The sequence below is a fragment of the Oratosquilla oratoria genome, chromosome 27 (genome assembly GCF_046742065.1).
Source record: "Oratosquilla oratoria isolate Oo_2021 chromosome 27, ASM4674206v1, whole genome shotgun sequence".
NCBI lineage: Eukaryota > Metazoa > Arthropoda > Malacostraca > Stomatopoda > Squillidae > Oratosquilla > Oratosquilla oratoria.
This window is the reverse complement of record NC_134803.1, coordinates 38089813-38113239: the sequence shown is the minus strand read 5'-3', so window position 1 is coordinate 38113239 and position 23427 is coordinate 38089813. Positions and strand designations below refer to the sequence as shown.

Here is a 23427-nt window from a genome sequence, read left to right as displayed (position 1 = left end):
CAAGGGAGGTAGCCAAAAAACAAAGGCATAAAAACCACTTCCACCCATTCCGTCCCCAACATATTCCACTCCCCTCCACTCTCTTCCCTCCCTCTTATCTTGGCACCTCCTGGATGACGGGTCATCCCTGCATATTGACTACTGCCCTGGGTCAGAAGCAGTGTTGCAAGACACAGCAAGGCAGCTTCATTAAATCGGCAACCCCCCCTCTCTCCTTCTCCTCGTGCAGAAAAGGAAAAGTCGGGGAGAAATTCCTTCGGGCTGCATCACCTTACTCTTATCCACATTTATTTTCAACTTCCTTTTTTTGCACACCCTCCCAAACTCTGTCACTAAAGTAAAAATCTTAATTAATAACTGCATAAAAATATGGTGTTAATACAGCAAACAGGGAGGATAAATATATAAATAGACTGAAAATAACCAAACAACTGACTTACACAGTTCCCTTGACAATGAGCAGGGTAAGAAGCAATGCAACAAGACACAGCACATCCACAGGAAACAGGAAGGATAAATATATAAACTGAAAATATGCAAACAACTGACTTACCATAGTACCCTTGACAATGAGCTGCATATATGACTTCAGGATCGGAAAGGTCCCAGAGGCTTTTTTGCCCCCACACACCAGTGCTCGCAACTGTCCGGCTCTGTACCCAAGCAAAGGGTCTGACTTGCCTCGTTTGCCTCCTACAGATGTCAAAAGCACAATATAAATAAACTGTGACAAATGTTTCTTTGCACAAAGTGAGCTGGCCCAAAGCCATAACATTATCTTGACTAAAAACAGCTTTCAGTAACTATAAACTAGATATATCCAGTGGGTAATTATACCAATGACAGGTATGCTGAGGCTTATTTATTATTATACATTCAGCATTATATTTCTACCTGAAAGGAAATGGTATTCAAATCAATCAATCAATCAATAATAAAAAATTAGCAGGTCAATTTCTTTTCTATATCCAAATTGACTGTCAACCATGTTTCCTTTCCCCTCCAAGTATTTCACTCATCTTTTACAATTTTTTCACATATTTTGTCTATTATATGGGTCAAAGACACTGGTATATGAATCAGTGGTCTATCTATATAGCAACTGCCTTCTTGCCTCTTATAAAGGAGACAGCAGTAAATCAGTGGTCCCACCCCATTTTCTACTCTAAATATTAGTATGGCTGAGAATGGGGGTGAAAAAACTTTAAGATTGAGTAGACCAAAGACTGCTGAGGGTGATTATGTAATGACAGCATTTCAATACTGTGTGGTGCCATGAATAGAGGCATTACTGCTTAAACACGGCAAAGGAAACATGGACTGGGAGTGAAGCATTTATTTCTGATGTTTCGTCAACTGATTTTTTAAAAAATTGACGAAACATCAGGAATAAATGCTTCATTCCCAGTCAATGTTTTCTTCTTTGTCATGTTTAAGCAACTTGTTCACATGGACATTAATTTTCAGAGGCATTACTGTTTGTCTTGAAGCTGTTTTCTCTTCTTGGCTTACGCCTGTATCAACTGACAGACCTATGCATTATCATAAACATTAGAGTTTTGTTGGTAGCCCCAAATTACTTACCAACAACTTTTGGTGAAGGAGGCAGACTAGGAAACAGGGCACAACCCTCAAGAGCTGACCAAATGCGCTGAGAATCTGATGCTGCAATTTGTGCTAAGTATTCAATCAGGGCAGCTACTAACAATGGTGGGGGCTTTGTCATGTTTGCAACTCTGAAAGATAAAGGAAGAATGTAAATCATCTTATTTCTTAAACTAACTTTTCTGAATTGTATATGACAAACAAGTTCACACAAACATAAGTAATCTTAAAATTAGTAGCTCTATTCTTTGGGGGAAGGTTTTGGTTTCTGAGTGCAGATGTTCCACTGAGGTCGTTTAGTGTTTCCTGTTACTAGTCTTCATGTTTTGCTTTGTGGTGTACCCTGTAGTGTGTCTTGTTTTGTTTTCTTGAATGACTGCAGCACATTTATATAATGGGGAATCAAAATAACATTTTCCTACAATGAAAACTCATTCTAATTTTATCTATGGTACACTTTTAAACCTTGGAAGTATACCATACACCCAGAGGAAGCACCACTGATCCTAATGGACAGGACTTCACATGCTCACCTGCTAACAATGGCGTACACTTTGTCAGTTATGTGTGCAAAGGCTGGGCTCTGGTCTGGGCACACATTCACACATGCTATCACCAGTTTGAGAATAGAAGTAACCATATCAACAGCTGATGTAGAGCCTTCTGAAGAGCCTGAACTTAACTGAAAATAAATTATAGATATTAGAGTCTAAAATGACACCATAAGTACTATTTTTGTATTATTTTCATGATGCTATCTTTCGAGAAAAAACACTGTTCTTTTGTTTGCATTCACTTCTATGGCATATTACAAACAATAAAACTGAAGTTGAGAGTGGATGGAAAAGTTTATGAAGAGGTATCAATATGGACTGAAATCAAGAACAAAGGCTTCAAGTAAGTTTTCACTAAATAAAATAAATTCATAGAGGTGAAAGGTCCGAGAAGAGTAGACAGTAATGTTAGCGTGTATGAAATAAATGTGGAATAGGAAGTAAACATGTCAAAAACATATATTTCTGCCAAAATTTCTGTGAAGAGTTAGAAACAAGACCCTAGAATCACAGCTCCAATGCTGTACAGTACAAACAGGTAAATACAAGTCTTATTGATCTCAACAAGTCAAAACCTCATTCAGGCCACAGTCCAGCTCTCAGATGTATTAAATCATCTGTCTTGTGCCAAAAAAAAATATATTAAGAAGTCATATTACTGAAGGGATTTGTTACGTAATTTACCATGTTGTCAAGGTTTTCCATGGCCAACAACAAGAGCTGCCAGCCATTGACACTATGCTGCCATGTAACAACATAGGCAGGACTTGTTGCCATAACAGTGCCGTGAGTGCTTGCAGGAATTGTAATGCCAGGGAAGGGGGTCAAGGATAATGTGGTCAGACACTCAGACTCTACGACCCGCAGGTACAACAGCTGTTCTTCACTCAGCTGACAAGTTATTGAGGGCAATTCTCCTAGTAGTTCCATCACCTGCAAATACATACATACAGAATGTATTACTTGGACATAAGTATTTCTCACCCTTGTTTCCTTCTCATTTTAGTTCCTTGTGGATAACTATTTAACACATGAAAATTACATTATACACCATATCTATATTATCAGAGACAGAATGACAGTATTCAACTAAGGAGACTTGTACTAACTTTACTGCAGCTGTCTGGGGAAGCCTTGGCCAAAGCTGTAGCTAAGCCAAGAAGAGGTTGGTAGTTCAGAGGGAAACTTGCTATGGCACTTGGTACTACAAGGTCTGCAGCTCCACCTGTGCATGAAAAAAGTGTCACCTGCTATATACTTATAAAATGTGAGAAAGCATTCAATCTGTTGCTCTGGTTCTCTCTTGCAGATGACAAATGGTCCCCAGGAAGCTGTCCATCACCACCAGTCCAACCTACAAGTCACTCAGATAAGAGATTTTGTGGAGCTGGCTGGAGCATAGGGTAGTGTAGTATGTGATTTGTGTCTTCTATGTGGAAGGTGCATTGACAACATTTAGTTTCTATTGCCAGGCCAATTTTGTATTGATATTGTTTCAGTGTAAGGTTATGACCTGAACTTGGGTCTGCCAGTGCAGTTATTGGCTGTCCTGGGAGCTACTCTTCTATTTCTCTGACGGGTCAATTTCCGTACTTCCTAATTACTCTACCTATTGGCTCATCTACTCTAGTAATGAGATCCTCTGACATCATCACATTTCCATTCCTCTCAAAATTCTATATACACTCATTTAAATCAATTCAAAATATTTCCCTCTCCTCATAATTTGTCTTACACCTACAGCCATGCACTCACTAAAGCTCATAACTCCCACGCCAATTTCACTTTTGCCAACATTACACTCTAAGATACTGTCTTACACTCCAACAGCAACCTACTTATCTTATCACTTAACAACAGTGCCAGTTCTTCTGACTCTTACCCACTTGCCACTCCCAATAGCATACCCAGCATGCCCCTGAATTCTAATGCACCCTTTCCTTTCAGTTTTATTTCAGTACTAACACATCCTTCTTTGCACAAACTATCAATATCTTCCTTTTCACTTTCATCCATACCACATCCATGCATATTTAAAGACACAATTACCAGGGTTCATTTGAGTCCTCACCCTCATTTGCATGCATGCACACATAAACACACACATACAAAGAAACTTCACACTGCTTGGGCTATTTCTCTGTCACCAGCTGAAAGTAATAGGGGAAGAAGAGCAGTAGATATATAAATACAGAAGACTTTTTTCACATGTAGAATCAAATTATTACAATCCCTAGACTACATACCTTCCTCTAACCAAAACAGATGAGCTGGAGGTTCATGTTCCAGGCACTGCTCTAGAACACTTGTGATGGCTAATACCACTCCAGCCTTCTCCATATCCACAGCAGCCCCACATGCACATACCAGTGAATAGATGATACTACTGCTTACCCTAAATACAAGGCAGTCACCCTTCAAATAAAGAAAAAATGCAATCAAACACCTCTAAAGAAAAATAAAATAAATAATCTGCTTTACAAGTTATTTACATATTTGCAAAGAGTGGTATCCAGTTCTTAGCACAAGACTAGTAGCTATATATTTTCCTTAGCTAATACAAATGTTTCTGAAATTTCAAACATCACCAAAATCCATCATAAGATTACAAGATCCCTCCACACAGAAATAAATGAATAAATCAAATGTTCCACAGTACCTGCATCACTGGATTATCCAAGATACTTTGTAAATACTGGAACACATTTCCCTCCAGGGCCCTACGCCCCATTTTAAGGTACTGTTGCATCCCCTCTGGCTTCTGAGCTCCATCTGCCCTTGCTCTCTGCTGCTGCACCACAAACCAAGCTATCAAGGGTGGCATGTGGCATGGCTGAGATCCAAGAAGTTTCATGGTTGGATCTATCTTTGATACCCATTCTGATTTACACAGGTCATGAGTGCTGTACAAAAGGCAATTATTTTCTTGTGAAGTGTGTCATGAAAAAAAAAAAAAAAAAAAAAAAAAAAAAAAGTACATCTACATTTTGTCAATACATCATCACGCTCATATTTAAGTATAATGCCCTATGTGACATTCAATAGATTTAGTTCAGGTTAATATCAAATGAGCTTATTTGGTTGAGTGGTAGCACTCATGCTTCATGAGTGACCAGAGCTCACATCACTGTGCCAGACACAAACTGGGTGCAGGGCTTCCTTTATACACTCCATACATCCACACCCCATTAGGATTCCCTAATACCTCATTCACACCCAGAAAGGCTGCCTAGTGTAGGCCTTATGGTCTCTTGCAGTCTCCTTTATTCTTATGTTCAGTCCAACACCTTCCTATCACCTGACCCTTACACTGCAGCCTAATATGGATCTACCTAGACAGGCCAAAGTCTGGGTTCATTGAAAGTGGGTCATGGCTATGTACATACATACATACATATACCAAAGGCTTTTTCCCCCTTACAAGGGAGGTAGCCAAAAAGAAAACACATCAATAACCCTAGGTCCACCACAAGTGGAGTGGGGCTATTTACAGTAATGTGACTGGCCCAGATAACTGCAAGACATGAAATACAATATTTGCATAAAACACTAGCAAACAACTGCTTACCTTGGATCAGCATCCACATCAATCAGACGGACAAGTAGAAGACACTGTGTCTGAGCAAGGAGTTCCACAAGGCATCGATGACTCTCAGTGATGTGTTCATTATAACCCAAGCGTTTCCCAAAACCGGTGTCCTGGGTCAGCAAGAGAAAGAGTGATATAAAGAATTAAAAAATATCCTCACAACCACAGAACTTCATGCAAATTCTTTACTGCATCATCATATCATCACCATACCCTCATAGAAAGAGAAATACCATTAACACCTTCACTAAAGTTAAACCCCCTCAGATAAATAAAATAAATTTTTGCTTGAATAAAGTCTGTGAATAATGTGAATGTGATGTTGCTCCCCAGAAAGATCTATGGGAGGTCTTTGAGAACATTACTGGCTACCATGAGGCCACAGATTTACAGCCAGAAAAATTTGAAGGAATAAATGTAACCTGAAGTAATGAACGTAAGATGACTGCGACAGAAGTGCAGAAACCTATGGAAATTCTAAAAGGAAAAGAAAAAAGTATGAAGAGAAAGAAAATATTGAGGAGTGCAGGTACAGCTTGAAGCACCATTGTAGGAGAGTGAAGTGTGGCTACTGAAGGTTGAGTGGATACAGGAGAATGATGGAGAAGATAATAAATGCTGCCCCAAGTTTTATTGACTGGAAACTTCCACAGTAACCAATGATGGTCTTGGAGTTATCCACATACTTTTCAGAAAAGAAACTTTGGAACTCTGTATTGGATTGTGAGTCTGTCTCTACTGTATGTATATGTCTTGCAGGAGGAAAATGAGGAGGAGGAGAATGAGGAGGAGGAGGAGGAGGAGGAGGAGAATGAGGAGGAGGAGGAGGAGGAGGAGGAGGAGGAGGAGGAGGAGGAGGAGGAGGAGGAGGAGGAGGAGGAGGAGGAGGAGGAGGAGGAGGAGGAGGGAATCAGGTTTTTGATCTGTGGGCTGAAGGTCACTGTGTACCAAAAACGATGCCCAGTATCTTAGTGTTTTTGTTAAGTAGGAGAGTCAGACCTTTTAATCTGAATGTTGGGTGCTTCATGGGGATGAAATATAGTCAAGGTTAACAGAGAGATCTTGAACCCAGTCTAGAAACAGCACCAGCCCCAAATGGCACTTCTGATGGAGGCAAAGATGTTGTCATGTTTTGAAGATGGACAACTGGGACGTGATTCTTTCTGATGCTTGTCTTATAGGACCACCACTTCCAGGTAACTGTTATTGGTCCAGCATTGAAATAAACACTGACTAGCCCATGTTAAGATGGTATGGAAAAGTGAAGAGGATAGAGAAAAAGCAAAGGGTAAATAAGTATGTCATGAAGTATATGAAATATGGCATATGGGCTGTCTTAAGTAAAACCAGGAAAAATGTGATGTGTGAAATGTGGTTACAAGTGAAAGTTCAATGGGAAAGATATTATTGCTTTAAGTTTACCAATGGAAAGAAGCAGCCTCACAGTAATGATCCTTAGAGAAAATACTTTGGACTGATGTCTATGTTGTATTAATACAGGTCTATGTAACCTGCCATTGGGAGGAAATGATGTAACCATACAGTTAAAGGAAGGATGGTAAAGAATATGCAGGAGTTCCACAGAGAAAATGGAAATTTTCTTTACATATATAATGGCCTTCTCATCATGTAACCTCCATTATACTGATAAAGGATATTGCATATAAAAATGCATGAAGTGAAATAGAACAATAGATTTAAAGAATTTCAACAATAAAGAAAGAATGCAAGCTTCAAACAGTGTGCGATAAACAATCAGCTAACATCATTAAACATTCTCATACTATGAAAAAGTATTACATAAAATGTATCTTACATGACAGTATCTCAAAAGCTTGACAAAATTTTCTGGTGAACACTTCTTGCCAGTCCCTGAGTAATAGATGAGTAAAATAACAAGTAATTCTCTTTGTTCACACAAATTCTGCTTCACCCAATGTGTGACAGCCTGTGGTGGGAGGTTTGGTCCATTCTTCTGCACGGTGGGGGGGCTCTGGATGCTGATTTCTTTCAGTTGTTTGATTAATGTTTCACCCAGAGAACCATCTTTGTCTAATACATCTCTTACAAAGTCTTGGAACAGTTTCTGTTGAAAAAAAAAAAAAAGCAATTGTACTTATGAACATCGCTTTTACATTAATTTGTGAATCTCAACTTTCGAAGTAGTAAAGTTCAATTCAAATACAACTTCTTTACAAGCTGCAAAGAAATATATTTTAAATAATCTTCATCAATTTGCTCTGTAATGTCTATCTATCTACATAGAAAGGGCTTTTTCCCCTTACAAGGGAGGTAGCCAAGTCAAAATGCAAGCACCACTTCCATCCATTCCACCATCCTTCCCTCCCTCTCATCTTAACTCAGAAGCAACTCAGCAAGACACAGCACATCCACAGCAAATCTGCTTCACTTAATTGGAGAACTCCCACTCTCCATCCCCTCATCCAGAAAAAAGAAAAGATGAGGAGAAATCCCTTAGGGGTACGTCAAAATATTGTTCATTGATAAACACTCCCCTCTTGCTCAATGCCCCTTTTACCCTATCCATCCATCTCAGCCTTGGTTGTCCCCTCAAGTTTACTCCTTCCACCTCTTTTACTAATCTTCCTTCACTCATTCTTTCTAAACCCAAACCATCTTAATACGCTTTCATCAGCCCTATCTGCCATCTCCTTTTCTACCCCAGCTCTCCTCACCACCTCCTCATTTTTCACTCTATACAACCTTGTAACCCCTACCACACTTCTCAGATATTTCATCTCAAGCACATTTAATCTTTTCCTCTCTGCCTTTCTTAATTTCCAGGTCTCTGCCCCATACAGCCTTCACATATATATATATATATATATATATATATATATATATATATTATATATATATATATATATATATATATATATATATATATATATATATATATATATATATATATTAGGATAGCACAAGAAGATCAATCAATAGGTTGCCCTGATTCTTTCTTACAAGACATGTAGCCACTGAGAAAAATTGTACAACCGCCTGGAGCTATATAAAATAACTCAAAAGAGAAATCTCCCATGATTATTCCACAAGCTGCCAAACAAAATAAGAAAATAAATAAGTAAATAAAAAAAAAAAATAAATAAAAAAAATAAAAAAATAACATTCTACAATTTTAAACCATATAGTTAAGTAGCAACATTAGTTAATAAATTCACCATCTTCAAAATATTAACCTCTTCCATACGATAATGCCTACATAGGTGTCATGAGGCATGAGTGGGTACATGAGCATGCAAGTGTCAGTGTTTTCATTATATTTTTGTTGTAGTTGTAGCTGAATGACCCCTGAATTCTGTGAACTGGCTTGATCACATTTCCTGTGTTTATTATTACTCAGTGAAAGAGAATGAGTAATACAACAATGAATTTATATTTTATAATGCAAGTATTGTGATGCATCAATCATCATACCTCGGGCATCTGATGCTGTGCCCGTATGAAGAGGTTAAAAAGAGAATATCACCAGACATAATAGTGAACATTTCAATATCTCTTACTCTTTGTGAATAAAATCTTATCCAATCATAAACTGTCACTTGTAAAACAAACAATAATAATAGATAAATAATACTCATACCTGGTATGGATGTCTTGCACTACCAATATTGGAGAGAACATGGCGGAGACAACGAAGTGTAAAAAGACGCTCACTGAGGTAATATGATAAGAGGTTAGCCAATAGTATGCTCAACTCCCTCTCACTGGATAGTATGGATTCCAAAGCAGCTTGAGATCCTTTGAACTCATATAAGAGATAAAGTTTGAATAACTCCCAACACTGTTTGGCATCCAAATCCTGTAAAGACAAAAAGAAAATATGTAATATTCCAGCATTATAAAATAACATTTTCTATCTTTAAGCTTCCTGAATATGTGCATTACCAGAAAAGATAGAGGAAGAAAAATTAATTCACAGTACATAGATACATACATATATCAAAGGCTTTTTCCCCCTTACACGGAAGTAGCCAAAAAACAAAGGCATAGAAACCACTCCCACCCATTCCATCCTCTACATACTCCACTCCCCTCTATCCTCTTCCTTCCCTCTTATCTTGGCACCTCCTGGATGACAGGTCATCATTCACAATATTCTAATAACTAATGTCCAACCTAGACCTTCAACTGGGATCTGAAGACAAAAGGACTGAGGGGTAAAAATAAAGTGAGAGCTGGAGTGGGGTCATATGCATTTACTTTATATCTGTGGTGGTGTGAGAGTGGCATTTAATTTCCATGTAACTACACACTCCGCAAGGAGTTTTCATTCCCTCCTGGTCTCCTATGTTGCAAGCAAGGTCCAGTATATCATACCTCAATACTATAACACATACTAACCAACAACTTTGACAATTTGGCGACAAGATCCTTCTGATTTGAGGCTAACTTGCTTTCTTTATTGAAGGCCTCAACAGATTTTTCTGCTGGCTTGTAGCTCCCCAAGGCTGCTCTGAGGTGAGGGGCAGCTGCCTCCAGTTCCTCCCCCACCACTTCATCACTGGGTAGGATACTAACTCCTGATACAAGGGTCCATAATACTTTTCCACTGAAAACATGAAAAAGAAACAAAAGTCAATACATGTAAAGAGGGAGTAAATAAATCAAAATATTATTTCAAAAACTTGTGCTATCCTTAAAATACCATGACATGTACTTACCCAATTCTATGATGAAAAGAATTATACCCAATATATTTAGTAAAAATTCAAAATCATGCAAACACAGATATTCAACATGACACCTATGCAATCTAATTGCTCCTCACCAACTTAACTTACAATTCTATAGAAAAAATAATTTTTCAAATGCAATAAAGAGAAGTCAAAAATGTATTTGCATGATAACGGAATAGAGCCCTATTTCCTCCAAGGGAGGGAATTTGTGAAGTTTCATCTCACCCACTTGCACAGCCAGTAATTTTTATATTATTTGCATCTATAGACTATACTACAACAGCTACAACAACTTTTCCAAGTAACTTTCTTGCAGATATTAATATTAAGGGATGGTGAAAAAATAATTCCCACAACCTTCCTGCTACCTGCCATTGAAGCGCCATTTTTGTTGAGTCGAAAGTATCAACCACTATTTTTTCCTGAAACACAAGTTTTTCTCCCTCCATTGCCTGGCTACACCGCCATCAGTAGGTTTTCTCCAAACTCAATACCAGACCAATTGGCCCTCATGAGGAGGGACAACAGGACTGGCAGCAGCGGTAGTCCACTATGGCTGTGAGGATCAACCTCGGAACTTCACTTAGTAAACTAAGTGAGCAATGGCCTATTCTAACCTAACCCAACCTAAAGTAACCTAAAAATATGTGCAGGGACAGACACATCTTGCACACTGGACAACCATGACACCATTTCGGTGGCAGGTAGTGGAAACTATTTTTTCACCATCCCCTAATAATTTGTGGAAAAATTTATAACTAAGAAAAGTTGTCATACTACAGATGCTCTGCAAGCGGGTGAGACTAAATGGCGGGTAACAGGAAGGTTGCGGGAATTATTTTTTCATCATCCCTTAATATTAATTTCTGCAAGAAACATTACTAAAATTATAGAATAGTAAAATTTGTTGGAGTTGGAGTCATATTGATGCAAAAATATACAAATTGCTATTCGAGCGGGTGAAACGAAACTTCACAAATACCCAGGGAAGAACCAGGGCAACGGATCGATTGACTCATTCATTAAGCTTGTAGATATTTTGACCTTTGATAGTTTTAACCTGTGGACGTTCAAACTGGCCAACGTCAAATTGACATCTCTCACACCATCATGCCATGTATACAAAAACCATATAGCTTCATGTAGACCTGTTACCCAATAAACTATCCACCATATCAGAGGAGTATTTTCAGAACTTTCCTCTCTGATGTTAAATTTGCTTAAAGTAATTAAACATTGGGAACATACCTTATAATTGTAGTCATTGCATCGTTTTCTGTGATCTTCCTCAAATTTGTTTACCTCCGTGAACCATTTGTAATAAGACAATCCTAAACCGCTAATTTTGTACCGCTACTAGGATATTCAATCTACTATTTGTTTTTTATTTCCGATCTCTCACAATTATTTAGAAATTTTCCTCCAAATGGTATTGTACTATTTTACTTTTAATTTTGTATCTCCTGGTTTTACTTTAAAAACATATTTACATTCAAGTTCGGTAACACTAGCACATTTTCAGTAGAACATTTATTAACAATTCTGAGATCATATTTGTAGACTTATTTATATATTTCAGTTAACTGAATATCAGTCATGCTATATATGTCTTTTATTTTAAACATGGTCTATGTTATTCCTAATGATCACACATCTTCTTCATATACGGAATATTTTTGTCTTCTAGACTTCTGTGTTTGTTGCCGCCAATGCAATCCTCGTTCGCTTGTTTTAGATGCTCTGACGCAATCCGTTTACGAGTGCAGCACTGCAGCTGAGACGGACCCCTGGTAAGTCTATTCTCCCCATCCTTGATCGTGTCGACTGGTGAATGGTGAATTATTATTAAGTTTACTTTTTTAAGTATTTGGGAGCATTAATGGTGGTGATAGTAATTTATTTTGCCGTGTGTATTATCAGCAAGGTGGAGTAACAATTCGAATCGTCGCAGCACGTAACTAATTTCGAAAATGATAAATGGCACGCTCTCCACTTCACTTACACATCATTGTTTACGTACAGTGACCTCATTGACGGCGGTAGCATTTCGAGTACTATTGTGCCCGCAATCCCATTCAATTTATGAACGAGTAAAGTTCAAATCTTGTATCAGGCTGACATTGTCAGTTGTCTTTATCCGATTACACATTCGTATGTCAGCCGCAAAAGTTGTTGAGTGTTTGTCAGTGTAAAAGACTATCATCAAGAACAGGTTCGGTACCATGGCAAATCTTTGTGGAACACCACTAACAAATGTGCTTTTCGTTTAGCTTACTGTCTTCAACTACTGTGAAGTAATTCCAAGTTCTCTCAGGTTTTGTTTTCCGTCAAATGTTGAATAGTCTTAGGGCGCATTTTTTAATATCAAATTGAACTTTTCGTACCATCTGCTATCCATCTACTTACAAAATTTACCTTAATGATATGTGGCAAAATGAGTAAAAGTATGGGGAAACTTGTACACCTACGGTTTGTGGCTGATATGAAGACACATTGTTTCGAAGAATCACTTCATATCTAAATACCCTTCGATGTCTATTAATATCAACAAAGGGAAAGACGGAAGTAGTATTCAAGCTTCGTAGGACACAACTGCGAAAGCTGGCGAATAGCCCTCAAGTCGGGACAGTGGTCAGAAAACCCTACAGCTTGAAGAGCCATTTCTGTTAAAGTTCTATAAAAATGTGCTGTCGGAGCCGCAATACAAGTTTAGTTTAGGAAAGACAAATCACGATAATTGATGGCTACAGATATTTTCGAAGTTGAATATATATATATATATATATATATATATATATATATATATATATATATGCATATATATATATATATATATACATACATACATACATATATGATCCACAGGAAAGTTGCTACTTCCAGGAACGCAGCGTTACAGATCACAGCAACCATAGTTTGATCCCTCCCAGTGTACGGCCAGTATATCAACCCACTGTACCCACCAATATTTGTTGTATCTTTTGATTGGAAGACGCGACTCTTTCCCAAAAGGGCGTAATGAAGCCAGTGGCCCGCTTGTACCCTCTGGTCACCAATGTAGTTCTTTTAAGGGGACACTTTGCGTGTTGGCTGCAGACCAGTGTAGGCCATTTAAGGGGGCACTTTGCGTGTTGGCTATAGACCAATGTAGGCCTTTTAAGGGGGCACTTTGCGTGTTGGCTATAGACCAATGTTGGCCTTTTAAGGGGGCACTTTGCGTGTTGGCTACAGACCAGTGTAGGTCTTTTAAGGGGGCACTGCGTGTTGGCTACAGACCAGTGTTGGTCTTTCAAGGGTACACTTTGCGTGTTGGCTACACGCTCACCAATTATACAGATGTAAATAAAAAATAAAAATAAAAATAAATAAACGTAACTCCCTCCCTGAGTATGACCGAGTCAGGTCGAAAGACGTCTTGGAGATATAGATATATCTTTTTTTTTCAAAATGTCTTTTGGACCCCTAGTCAGGAACTTGGAACCAGCATAGAGACTCGTCGCAAGAGATAAAATAAAGCTTTAGTACTAGCTCAACAACGCCATTGTCGCTGTAGACTTCTTAATATATTTACAAATTACACTATATGATGTCTTCGTTTTGATTGAATAATTGTTTTGTAAGAAGCTTCTGGAGTCATACAAATGCCCCGAAAGAGTCGCAGGTTACCGACCACTGGGCTAGGATAATGTTCAAAATTTGTGTGCTAACCCATCAGGTATTACAAATCTGTATTTTTCCATAATTGAGAGAGCTGTTGTACGTGATTCAACTAACAACACAGTGCACACTCCATAAAGGATTTTTGGGAAAATCCTGTTCCAGCCGTGGCGTTCCTCAGGGAAACGGAACTGCTCGGCCTATGGAATGACAACATCAACCATCAGAAAGTGTTAATGCACTTCGAACTATTGTTGCATACATTGTATACACAAAGCTTTTCATCAAATGCTGGTTTTCACTTATCTAAGTCAGAGTTTTTTTGATAGTCTTCCTCTTGATATCAAACAGATGAAAGAGTTTCAAAAGCAAGTAGAAGACTACTGTTTTCAATATGTTATGACAAGAAAGACTTGATTGATAATGAAAAATTCGTTCTATGATTTGTTCTACTTGTGTATCGTCCTGCAGAGCGGGACATCTTAAAGAAAAAGAAATAATAATAGTAATGACAAATGATGACAATGAATAATATATTAACCACTACGTAGCGGAGTCTCTTCATGGTAGCTTTCAAAACAGATGATTTTCTGTTTATAGTGGGGATTCCACATTACCAGGGGTGAAAGGTGGGACGGGGTATTAAATGTGGCCGCCATTGTTACTTATTTCGAGTTAAGTACGGATCGTGAAAGGGCGTAAACTCTATATAATCTGTGCTTGAAACCAGCAAATGTGGCAGGGATGCCCCTCTGTTTCTGAACGCCTCCAATACATGGGGGATATTCCGCGAAAAGAAGATTTTATGGATTTCTCTGGACTTCGAAAATGGATTTATCATCTCGTATCTGCTTCCTCCATCCCACACTTCTCCCCGATTCCCTGCAGAAACCTTCCCCAACAGTCCAAGAAGCGCATAGGACAAAAGTGACGGCTTCGACCGCAGGTACTCAGCGCCTCCTGGCGTAGGCTCTTCACCTCAGTCTAAGTCTACTGATCCGTTATACCAAGCATCATGAGCAAGAGTGGTACAAGTCGAGGTTAAGATATTCCGGATTGTGAGACCTTGACACTAACTTCTCGCGAAATTCCAGTGAGTACCTTAACCTAACACTCATGGGCCCATGGCCATCTTTCCAGAATATATATATATATATATATATATATATATATATATGTATATATATATATGTATATATATATATATATATATATATGTATGTATGTATGTATATGTGTGTGTGTGTGTGTGTAATTCTTTGCAAGAGAACGTCCTTGAACATCAAATGTATCGGTGCATTGCCGCAAGAGGGCAGTACTGAGGTGCAGACACCTGAAGTGCATTATCTCATTGACTACAATGCAGTTGTTGACGTAGCCGAGTGAAAGGGTGGCAACACAGGTTTGATTGGACCTTTGGACTGTTATTCCATAACACTAAGGTTGAAAGGCGATTCAACATATTTATAGATCATTGTATGCAACGTATATTATCGTGTTTTTTACGTGAATTGTTGTGGAACTGTATGCATCTTGATTTGTTGGTTTTAATTAGTTGATAACTGCTGGGAACGTCTTGCAAGTTTTGCCTCCATTTTGTTTGGAGACTGTAAAAGAAGACGCGTTCTTCCTGTACAGGAAAACCAAATGTAAACATATTTTTTCTTGTGTATCTTCCAGTTATCAATCCAAGATTAGTTTGAATCTCTATTATGAAAAAATCCCCTCCCCAGGTCCTCCTTTCGATTATTAATTCAAAATTAGCTTCAGGTTCTTATATATATATATATATATATATATATATATATATATATATATATATATATATTTTTTTTTAATTTGACCAGTTTTCGAAATTTACCCCAGAATCAAATGAGGGTCACATGATAAGTTAGGATGACCTTTAGAACCTTTTCTGAAAATTGATATAATTTATGTGGCTGTATCGATGTTAAATCCATGTGATATCTTCAGAAATGTTACAGAAAAAATGTGTGTAGGGCCCATACACATTCTGATATGAAATTTAGTCCTAGAAAAAATATGATATAGTCCAATCATGACAAGGTTCAGAGCAGCCATTGCAACCAGCCTGATGTAAACTAGTCTGACTTAAAAGGAATTATAGAAACATGTATTTTGTTGAACTCTGTAACAATCTTTGCACATGGTGAAAATAATGAACACCGTTAAGTCTAGACAACAACAGAATACTTGAAAGTTTGCAAACCTGGGTGCATTCTTCTCTGTTCCATTATGAAATTGTTTATTATTCATTGGCTACATCCGAATGTTTGTGGTCTAATTCACTGAAGTGATAATAGTTGTAGTGGTTATCATACTTGTCTAATTTTCCTCCCACATCCTTCGCTTACAGAAATCTAGATTTCTTTAAGAAAAATTCAACGATATGTCTAATATTCATACCGGTTTACATTCTCTTAATAATTTAGCTTTGCTATATATGACGGAAAGATAATTAGAATTTTGGAGATTTGAAAAAAAAATAAGATATTGTAACCGAAGTCGTTTTTATTCAAACGAACTCTCATCATTCGGCGCTGGTAAAGCCCGTGGAATCTCAGGGTGATAACTCCAGTAGCATTAGCAATACAAGCGAGCCAGCTCAACTTACTCCATATGAATATACAATAGGTGTCCTCACCTTCTTTATCATCCCACTATAATTCCTTTCTAACTCTATTCTCCCCCAAAATTACCTTTTCCGTCTTCTCTATAAAAAATGCGATTTACAGTTATTCCCTCTTGAAACTTGAACGAAATCATAGATGTGTAGGTTCACACCTATCCAGTGATTTTTTTTTTATAATTTTCAGCCTGATCTTTATCTTAATGGAGGATATCCAAATGTTTAGATAGTAATATTAATAATAAACTAATAAAAATAATGAAGGACGAGCATGGTTATTTATTGAGCTGCATATATATTCTGTGGACACCCCTACACTCTTACATTTTCTGTGATGTATCAGCGCGTACTTGGGGAGGGTAATGAAATGGGCAATGTGGGAAGAATAGTCAAATGCATTGCTTTTAATCAGGGTATTGGGCAAAATCAGGAATGGCTCTTCATCTACAAGGAGCTAAAATAAGGAGGAAACATGATTGTGGGAGAAGCCAATAAATAGATAAATAAAACGTTAAACTAACAAAGACCTCGTATTAACATACAGTAGTGCAAATTACAAATTAAAGTTACTTAATCTCATACTAAACCCTTGAAATAGTATGTCTCATTTAATATAAAACATCTTACTTTCAGAGATGTCTCAAGTTCCTGTGGCTACGACGACAGAAATGACTGAAAGCTTGTCTGATTCATACTCATTGATCACTAAAGAACTTATAAGTAAATGCCTTGTGTCGCACAAAGGGGAAACTGTTGAAATCATATCGTGGGACGTGAGGAACTTCGTCAGACCAGGGGACAACTATGCGTGTACTGTGACGAGCATTTTCGTCAAATTTCGAGACACAAAGAGCGGTCGAGACGATGAAGTCAGTTACGTTTTGAAAATAAATCCACGAAGAGCTTCGAAGGGATTCAACGACATCATCGAGGACCAGCTCGAAAAGGAAGGACGATTTTACCTGGAAATCTCTCCTGGTCTGAACAAAACAATGCACGACATCGGACTTCCAGATGTTCAGGTTCCGAAAACTCATTTCGTCCACCTCGAAGTAGGCAAGGAAGTTCTCTTCATGGAGGATCTGCGTCAAAGAGACTTCCTAATGAGCGACCGCAAGAAAGGACTTGACAAGCCCCATTGCCTTCTGGTCGTCAAGGAGCTCGCGAGGCTCCATGCGGCATCGTTCCTCCTGAAGAAAAAATCAGAGGGCGACCTACTGACTCTGTACCCTTTCATGGTCGATGGTATTTTTGGAGTGATTACCAAAACGTACAAACCATTCACCGGGTCGCTGGAAGGAATGGTCGCTGGTGCTGCACAGGTAGCGAGGAACGTCGGAGGTTACGACGGTGTTGTCAGGTACATTGAAACGAAACTTCAGCCACAGTATATGGACATTGTCATCCAGAAGATGGAACTAAAACCACCTTTCGTGGTTTACAACGCAGGGGACTGTTGGACAAATAACATACTTTTCAGGTAAGAATCTGACGTTTAAGTACTATTTTTGGGCGCAAATATGCGACAAGCTGAAGTTCAACCTTGCATCATAACTACCAGATCTCGCTGGACACCCACCCTCCTTGTTCCCCAACTGCTACGAGTGACAACTACTTTAGCCTAAGTGCATACTGAGACACAGGCAACGCAGCATAGAGCTAAAGGCAGACTTCCTGTTGCTGAATTGAAGTGCTCTTTGAACTTCTCTTTCACTTGACATGCTTCTAGAATCTAGATGTACTACCTCCTCAGCATTTCAAGTTAGAGAGAAGTTCAAACTGTACTTCAGTTCAGCAACATGAAATCTGCCTTTGCCCTGTGCTGCGTGGACTGTCGCCTGCGTCTCATTTTGCGCTTAGGTTTACCTAGCCGCAACTAAGCGTCCTCGAGATAAAATTAGACGCCTCATAATTGATCAATTTCTAGATCAGAATGTGTCCTCAGGTGACTGAATATAGTATTGCTCGAAGTTATAAGACTCACTTGGATAAACACGTAAACAAAATACTGTAGTGTCTTTATATTTTCTTTTATTTTGGTTAAGCTGCTTGTTTACTTATTTCTGTTTTGCCTGTGTGACTATATTGGGGACCTAGTAAGTGCCCAATAGCAGAAACTCCATTTTTTACTTCACTCATTCAGTCTTCCGCTTACCTTTGCCCAGTAATAGCTTAGACTATTCCTTCCTCTATCATAACAGCAAGTGCTTTACTTTTTTTATTTGTGTGTGTATCCTCGGTGCGTTATTGTTGTTTTTGTTAACTATATGTGTACCCTTCATTCTGGAACTCCTGAGCTACGATACAAGCCCAAATAAAGATCCTCTAAAACTGCTCAGCGGCAGTAGTCTTCTTTTATATACTACTATCATTTAATTTTCTTACGGACTTTTCTTCCCCTCCCGTAAACACCGATCCGGCGCGAGCGGATGGTCTGTTCTAGGTAGTCCAGAGTCTATTCAGGAACATGAAGTGGCATTGAAACGAAGAAATCCTCGGTGGCACTAGAATACCAGGAGACTTCTGCCGTTGCTACCTAGTTGGTGGTGATTTGCCGACGCCAGGAAGCGCTGAGTAGCTGCGGCCGAAGCCGTCACCTTTGCCTTATTATGCACTTTAGGTAATGTTAGGGCAGGTAACAGTCACAGCTGGGAATCGGAGAAGATGGTGGGATTCGAACCCACAATTAAGCAAATGTGAGACCAGCACGCTCCTGATTTATTGCCTTGGAATAAAAGTTACTGGGCTCTTTCTCCTCTTCATCCATTCCTCCATTGACATATCATGGTAATTTACGTCGGCTAGTAATCCCATGGCCTGATGTTGCAATTTATAATGTGAGGAATCTGAATGCAAGTTAAGCGTATCTCAAAAATCTATCAATTATAAGATAACTATGATTGTCATCTGTGTAATAAAGCAATTGGTTTTTGTTCATTAACATTTTATCATTAATCTATTTTAATCATTATATTTTTCTACCTTTTTGACGGGGTCGGATTTGAAAGAAAAATGAAGAGGAGCCAAACGAATGTTGACAATTCATAAAGGGGGAAATTGGAGTGAATGTCTGAGAACCACTGCCCTAGTTCAAATATATGATCAACGAAGTCCATATTCTATGGTTATAGTACGCAAATATAACTTTGACTGTTGCATGGTGTGTTTTTCAGATATTACTTCAAATAAAAGGAAATTTTGTAAACGAGACTGCATTGATTTAATATTTAGATTATTAACGTACCGAATAACTGACTTGGTCAGGGCCTTCTGCTTTTGACTGACCTTAAGGCACACACTGGCACAGTAGAATAGTTAAAGTCATGGTATATTTTCACTTCGGACACTCGGTAGTGAATTTTGGGGTCACATGAAGAATTGTCACCCCAGTACACCGAATATCAACAGTGGAATAACGATTAGGTTAGGTTGAATGAGTGTTATGCTTATTGTCATCAACTTGTATGCCCGAAGAATCGGAAACCCAGGATGGCCCACATGAAGAATTGTCACCCTAGGATAGCCCACATTTGTATTCTTCCACTATGTTTTCCTACTTGTTTTTCATCTGTTGGTCGTTCTTTGTTATACATAGAACATACACATCGTAATAATTATAGTAATTGAATATATGAATGTGCAGATTGTTTTATTTTCTTAGAGCGGATATTAATTTATACTTTTTTCTGCGTCCGTAGATACGGAGACGATGGATCACCGGTGGAAGCTCTCCTCCTGGACTTGCAACTCGCCAGGATATGTTCTCCAGCAGCAGACCTCAACTTTTTCTTTTACTCAAGTCTGGATGGAGACATGCGGCAGGAGAACCTTGGCGAGTTCCTGAGCACATACTACAGTACGTTCCAGAAAGTCCTCCAGGCTGCATCTCAGGACATGCCCTTCTCGTTCGACGAATTTGAAAAAGAATATCACGACTTCAAAGTGTTTGGATTCTTTGTGGGATTTTTCCTGCTTCCAGCGGCTCTCGGGGAGGGCCACGTGCAGTATTTCCTTCTGGAGGAGGATACAAAGGCGGCGTGGGAAAGGGTTACAAAAAACAACGCTGAAGGAATTGTCAGACTTTCTCGAGAGAATCCTACTGCTGCCGCTCGATTGATATCAATCTTTGATGAAATGACTGCCAGCGGATTTACCATACAATAGGGGGGGTGATCATGTTTCTGGTTGTCTCAAGAATTTCAGTTGTTTGTTGAGTGTTATAATCATATGCCTCTCAAGGATATGCACAGCGTCGTCCAGGGTTCCTTTTCGCCGATTAAGGGACGTAGATATGACGATGTTTAGGAGTGAAGATTGTAAGAAAGGCAGATACTCTTCATATCAATGCTACATATCCTAACGAGTTTGATTTCCTAAGGTTTTTAACAGATTTGATCAAGCATGGGCTCAGATTAAAAATGTTTATTATAAACGAGGTAACTAATTGTGTCTCGTATGTGAATTCTATTTCCCAAATAAACAACCCCGAAATAATTGGCAACTTTAATTCTATCAATTATTTAGAAGACCTGAGTTCAAAGAAATTGTTTATGGAAGGGAGCTGGTTTCGTGGTTAAGGTGTTCACAATGTAATAAATAAATGATAATGTACAGATGCAAGGGTCAGTTTGTGAAACAAAGTTTTGATAAACATTATGAGGAATTAGTGTGGTGAGCATTGAATTATGTAGGAAGAGAGGAAAGCCATTGGAAAGAGTGAAAAAGCATGAAGGAAATGGCGAAGAATGTGGAGGTGATCTAACAGGTATTCTGCAGGCAAGGTCATCATATCAAGATATCAGGGCAGGGCTCGTATTAATGGATTCAAATTGGACAAATCTATGTTTGAAAAAGAAATAGACACGAACTGGTTTACCAAAAAAGTAGTTAACAAATGAAATAGACTTAGTAACCATGTAGTGAGTGTTGAAACAGTTGTTTTAAGATATTAGATGCCTTTATGGATAGGGATGACAGGTGGTAAGGGACATGGAACTGCTTAGTGTAAGCCTTATGGTCTCTTGTAGTCTCCTCCATTCTTTTGTTCTTTTGTGGAGGACACTTGTCATGCCTGAGGAAACCTGCCTTGGGACTGTCATGACTTAAGTAAAGATTTGCGGCACTTGGGTATAGACAATTATTTTCAGTTTGTTAATTCTCTTGATATCTTTCTCAAGTCTTGCCGTTTAGGTCCAACTCACTTCTTGGTACAGGACTCTCAAAAACATCCAGATGGTGTCCGCTCATTGTTCTTCTTGTATTTTCTCTTTGGAAATTACATCTATTTTAGAGACAGAATTTGCGTAAACATTTCTGCTAAGAACATCAGCCACAACATTAGCATTTCCTTGAATATAATAAAGGGTTGTTTTATATTCGAGTATCGTTAAGTGCCAAACTGTTATTTTCCCTTGAAGAGACTTCCCTTTGTATAACTCGACTACTAGGAGGTGAACATTGTACACAAAAACGGACGATCACGAATAAAGTCCATTCATGACACTGGTTATGAGTGCAGACGCTTGTGTGCGTTCCAGGCAGGTTCAGGGGTCTAGATGACTCTGCCTCTTCTGCAATCTCAGTTCTCTTTTATCAGTTCGTAAATTGGATCTTGTATGACCTGTAATTTCCTGTGCAAGGCCCCATCACCAATATTCCTATCTGTATTTCCTCATTATAAGTTATTTTTATTTTTCTTCTTATATGAATCCTGGCATTAACCTGGATTGTCGCCTCCTTCTAGATTTTATCTAAGTTCTTATTCAAAGAATTAGGTCTTGGAAGTTTCCTAGAGCTGGGTCGCAGCTCCAGTGTAGCCCGAATGTGGTCATATTCAAAGAACTCTGCGTTCCTTACCACCCTAAAGTTATGCAGGGCTTTCCAAAAAGTGTGATCACAAATGCAGTCAATCTCTTTCCTGGCACGGTTAGTGCTGGAACACCAGGACCAACGACGCAAGTTACTCCTTTGGAACCTGGAACCACTTACCAGCATTCCCCAGTTTCCTAGATCTTGCGAAGTTCAAGAGCATCTGCCTATTACTATTGACACTCGTAACTTCCTGAACCATATACACTGATGCACTCCTAGTGGCTAGATCTGTTGATGGTGTTGAAGTCACTCAGTACACCCAGGATTGGGAACACGCTATTAACCATCGAATCGATCTTGCTTTGGAAAGTTTCTTTCTCGTTAAATTTCATTGTCTCAATTGTAGAATATAACCCAGTGAAACAAGTGTGGGCTAGGGTGTTTCTCATCGTTACAAGAATTAAACTTATTCTTTAACCGGCTTTACCGTCACTACTGGGCGAGCCAAAGAACTCTAAATTGCAATGGCGACACTCCCCACGGGTCAGCCCGATCAGTGATAGATATAGCCATCAACATTGGTTTCACCTAAATTTGGACGTTATACCTTGAAGATACTCGAGAGAACAGTTGAAACTGGTTGAGGTATTGGGCCCATTCCAGAGACCGAATGTCAGCCCCTTAAGACTGCATCTTCAGGTGAATGTAAAGGCAATGATAGGTTTGGAAAATGAGCGACGGGGAAATGATTTCCAACGTCATCCTTGCAGGACTGCCTAATGTTGACTCCTGCCTACAGATTAACAGCGACGATGACGACGACAGTACCAATACAATACGATTAAC

The 23427-nt window shown here is 38.8% G+C and overlaps 2 protein-coding genes across 4 annotated transcripts in view; one reads left to right on the top strand and one right to left on the bottom strand.

The window, feature by feature from the left end:
* Nup188 (nuclear pore complex protein Nup188) overlaps positions 1-11834 on the bottom strand; it is a 31658-nt gene extending 19824 nt beyond the window's left edge. The window contains exons 1-12 of the mRNA XM_076210466.1: positions 11712-11834; positions 10129-10336; positions 9368-9586; positions 7565-7834; positions 5728-5858; positions 4819-5062; positions 4406-4574; positions 3269-3384; positions 2844-3092; positions 2139-2287; positions 1585-1736; positions 554-693 (exon numbers count right to left, since the gene is read on the bottom strand). Coding sequence (XP_076066581.1) covers positions 554-693; positions 1585-1736; positions 2139-2287; positions 2844-3092; positions 3269-3384; positions 4406-4574; positions 4819-5062; positions 5728-5858; positions 7565-7834; positions 9368-9586; positions 10129-10336; positions 11712-11728 — 2064 coding nt within the window. The 5' untranslated portion in view covers positions 11729-11834. The remainder of the gene's footprint in view (positions 1-553; positions 694-1584; positions 1737-2138; positions 2288-2843; positions 3093-3268; positions 3385-4405; positions 4575-4818; positions 5063-5727; positions 5859-7564; positions 7835-9367; positions 9587-10128; positions 10337-11711) is intronic.
* Positions 11835-12207: 373 nt separating this feature from the next.
* LOC143039970 (uncharacterized) lies at positions 12208-21252 on the top strand. 3 transcript variants are annotated; one of them, XM_076210465.1, is made up of 3 exons: positions 12208-12253; positions 17404-18250; positions 20469-21252. In XM_076210465.1, the coding sequence occupies exons 2-3, from the start codon at positions 17406-17408 to the stop codon at positions 20932-20934; spliced, it is 1311 nt and encodes a 436-aa protein (XP_076066580.1). In that variant the 5' UTR covers positions 12208-12253; positions 17404-17405; the 3' UTR covers positions 20935-21252. The 3 variants fall into 3 exon arrangements, with proteins under 3 accessions (XP_076066580.1, XP_076066578.1, XP_076066579.1); XM_076210463.1 differs by lacking the exon at positions 12208-12253 and adding an exon at positions 15452-15522; XM_076210464.1 differs by lacking the exon at positions 12208-12253 and adding an exon at positions 15503-15562.
* The last annotated feature ends 2175 nt before the right edge of the window (positions 21253-23427 follow it).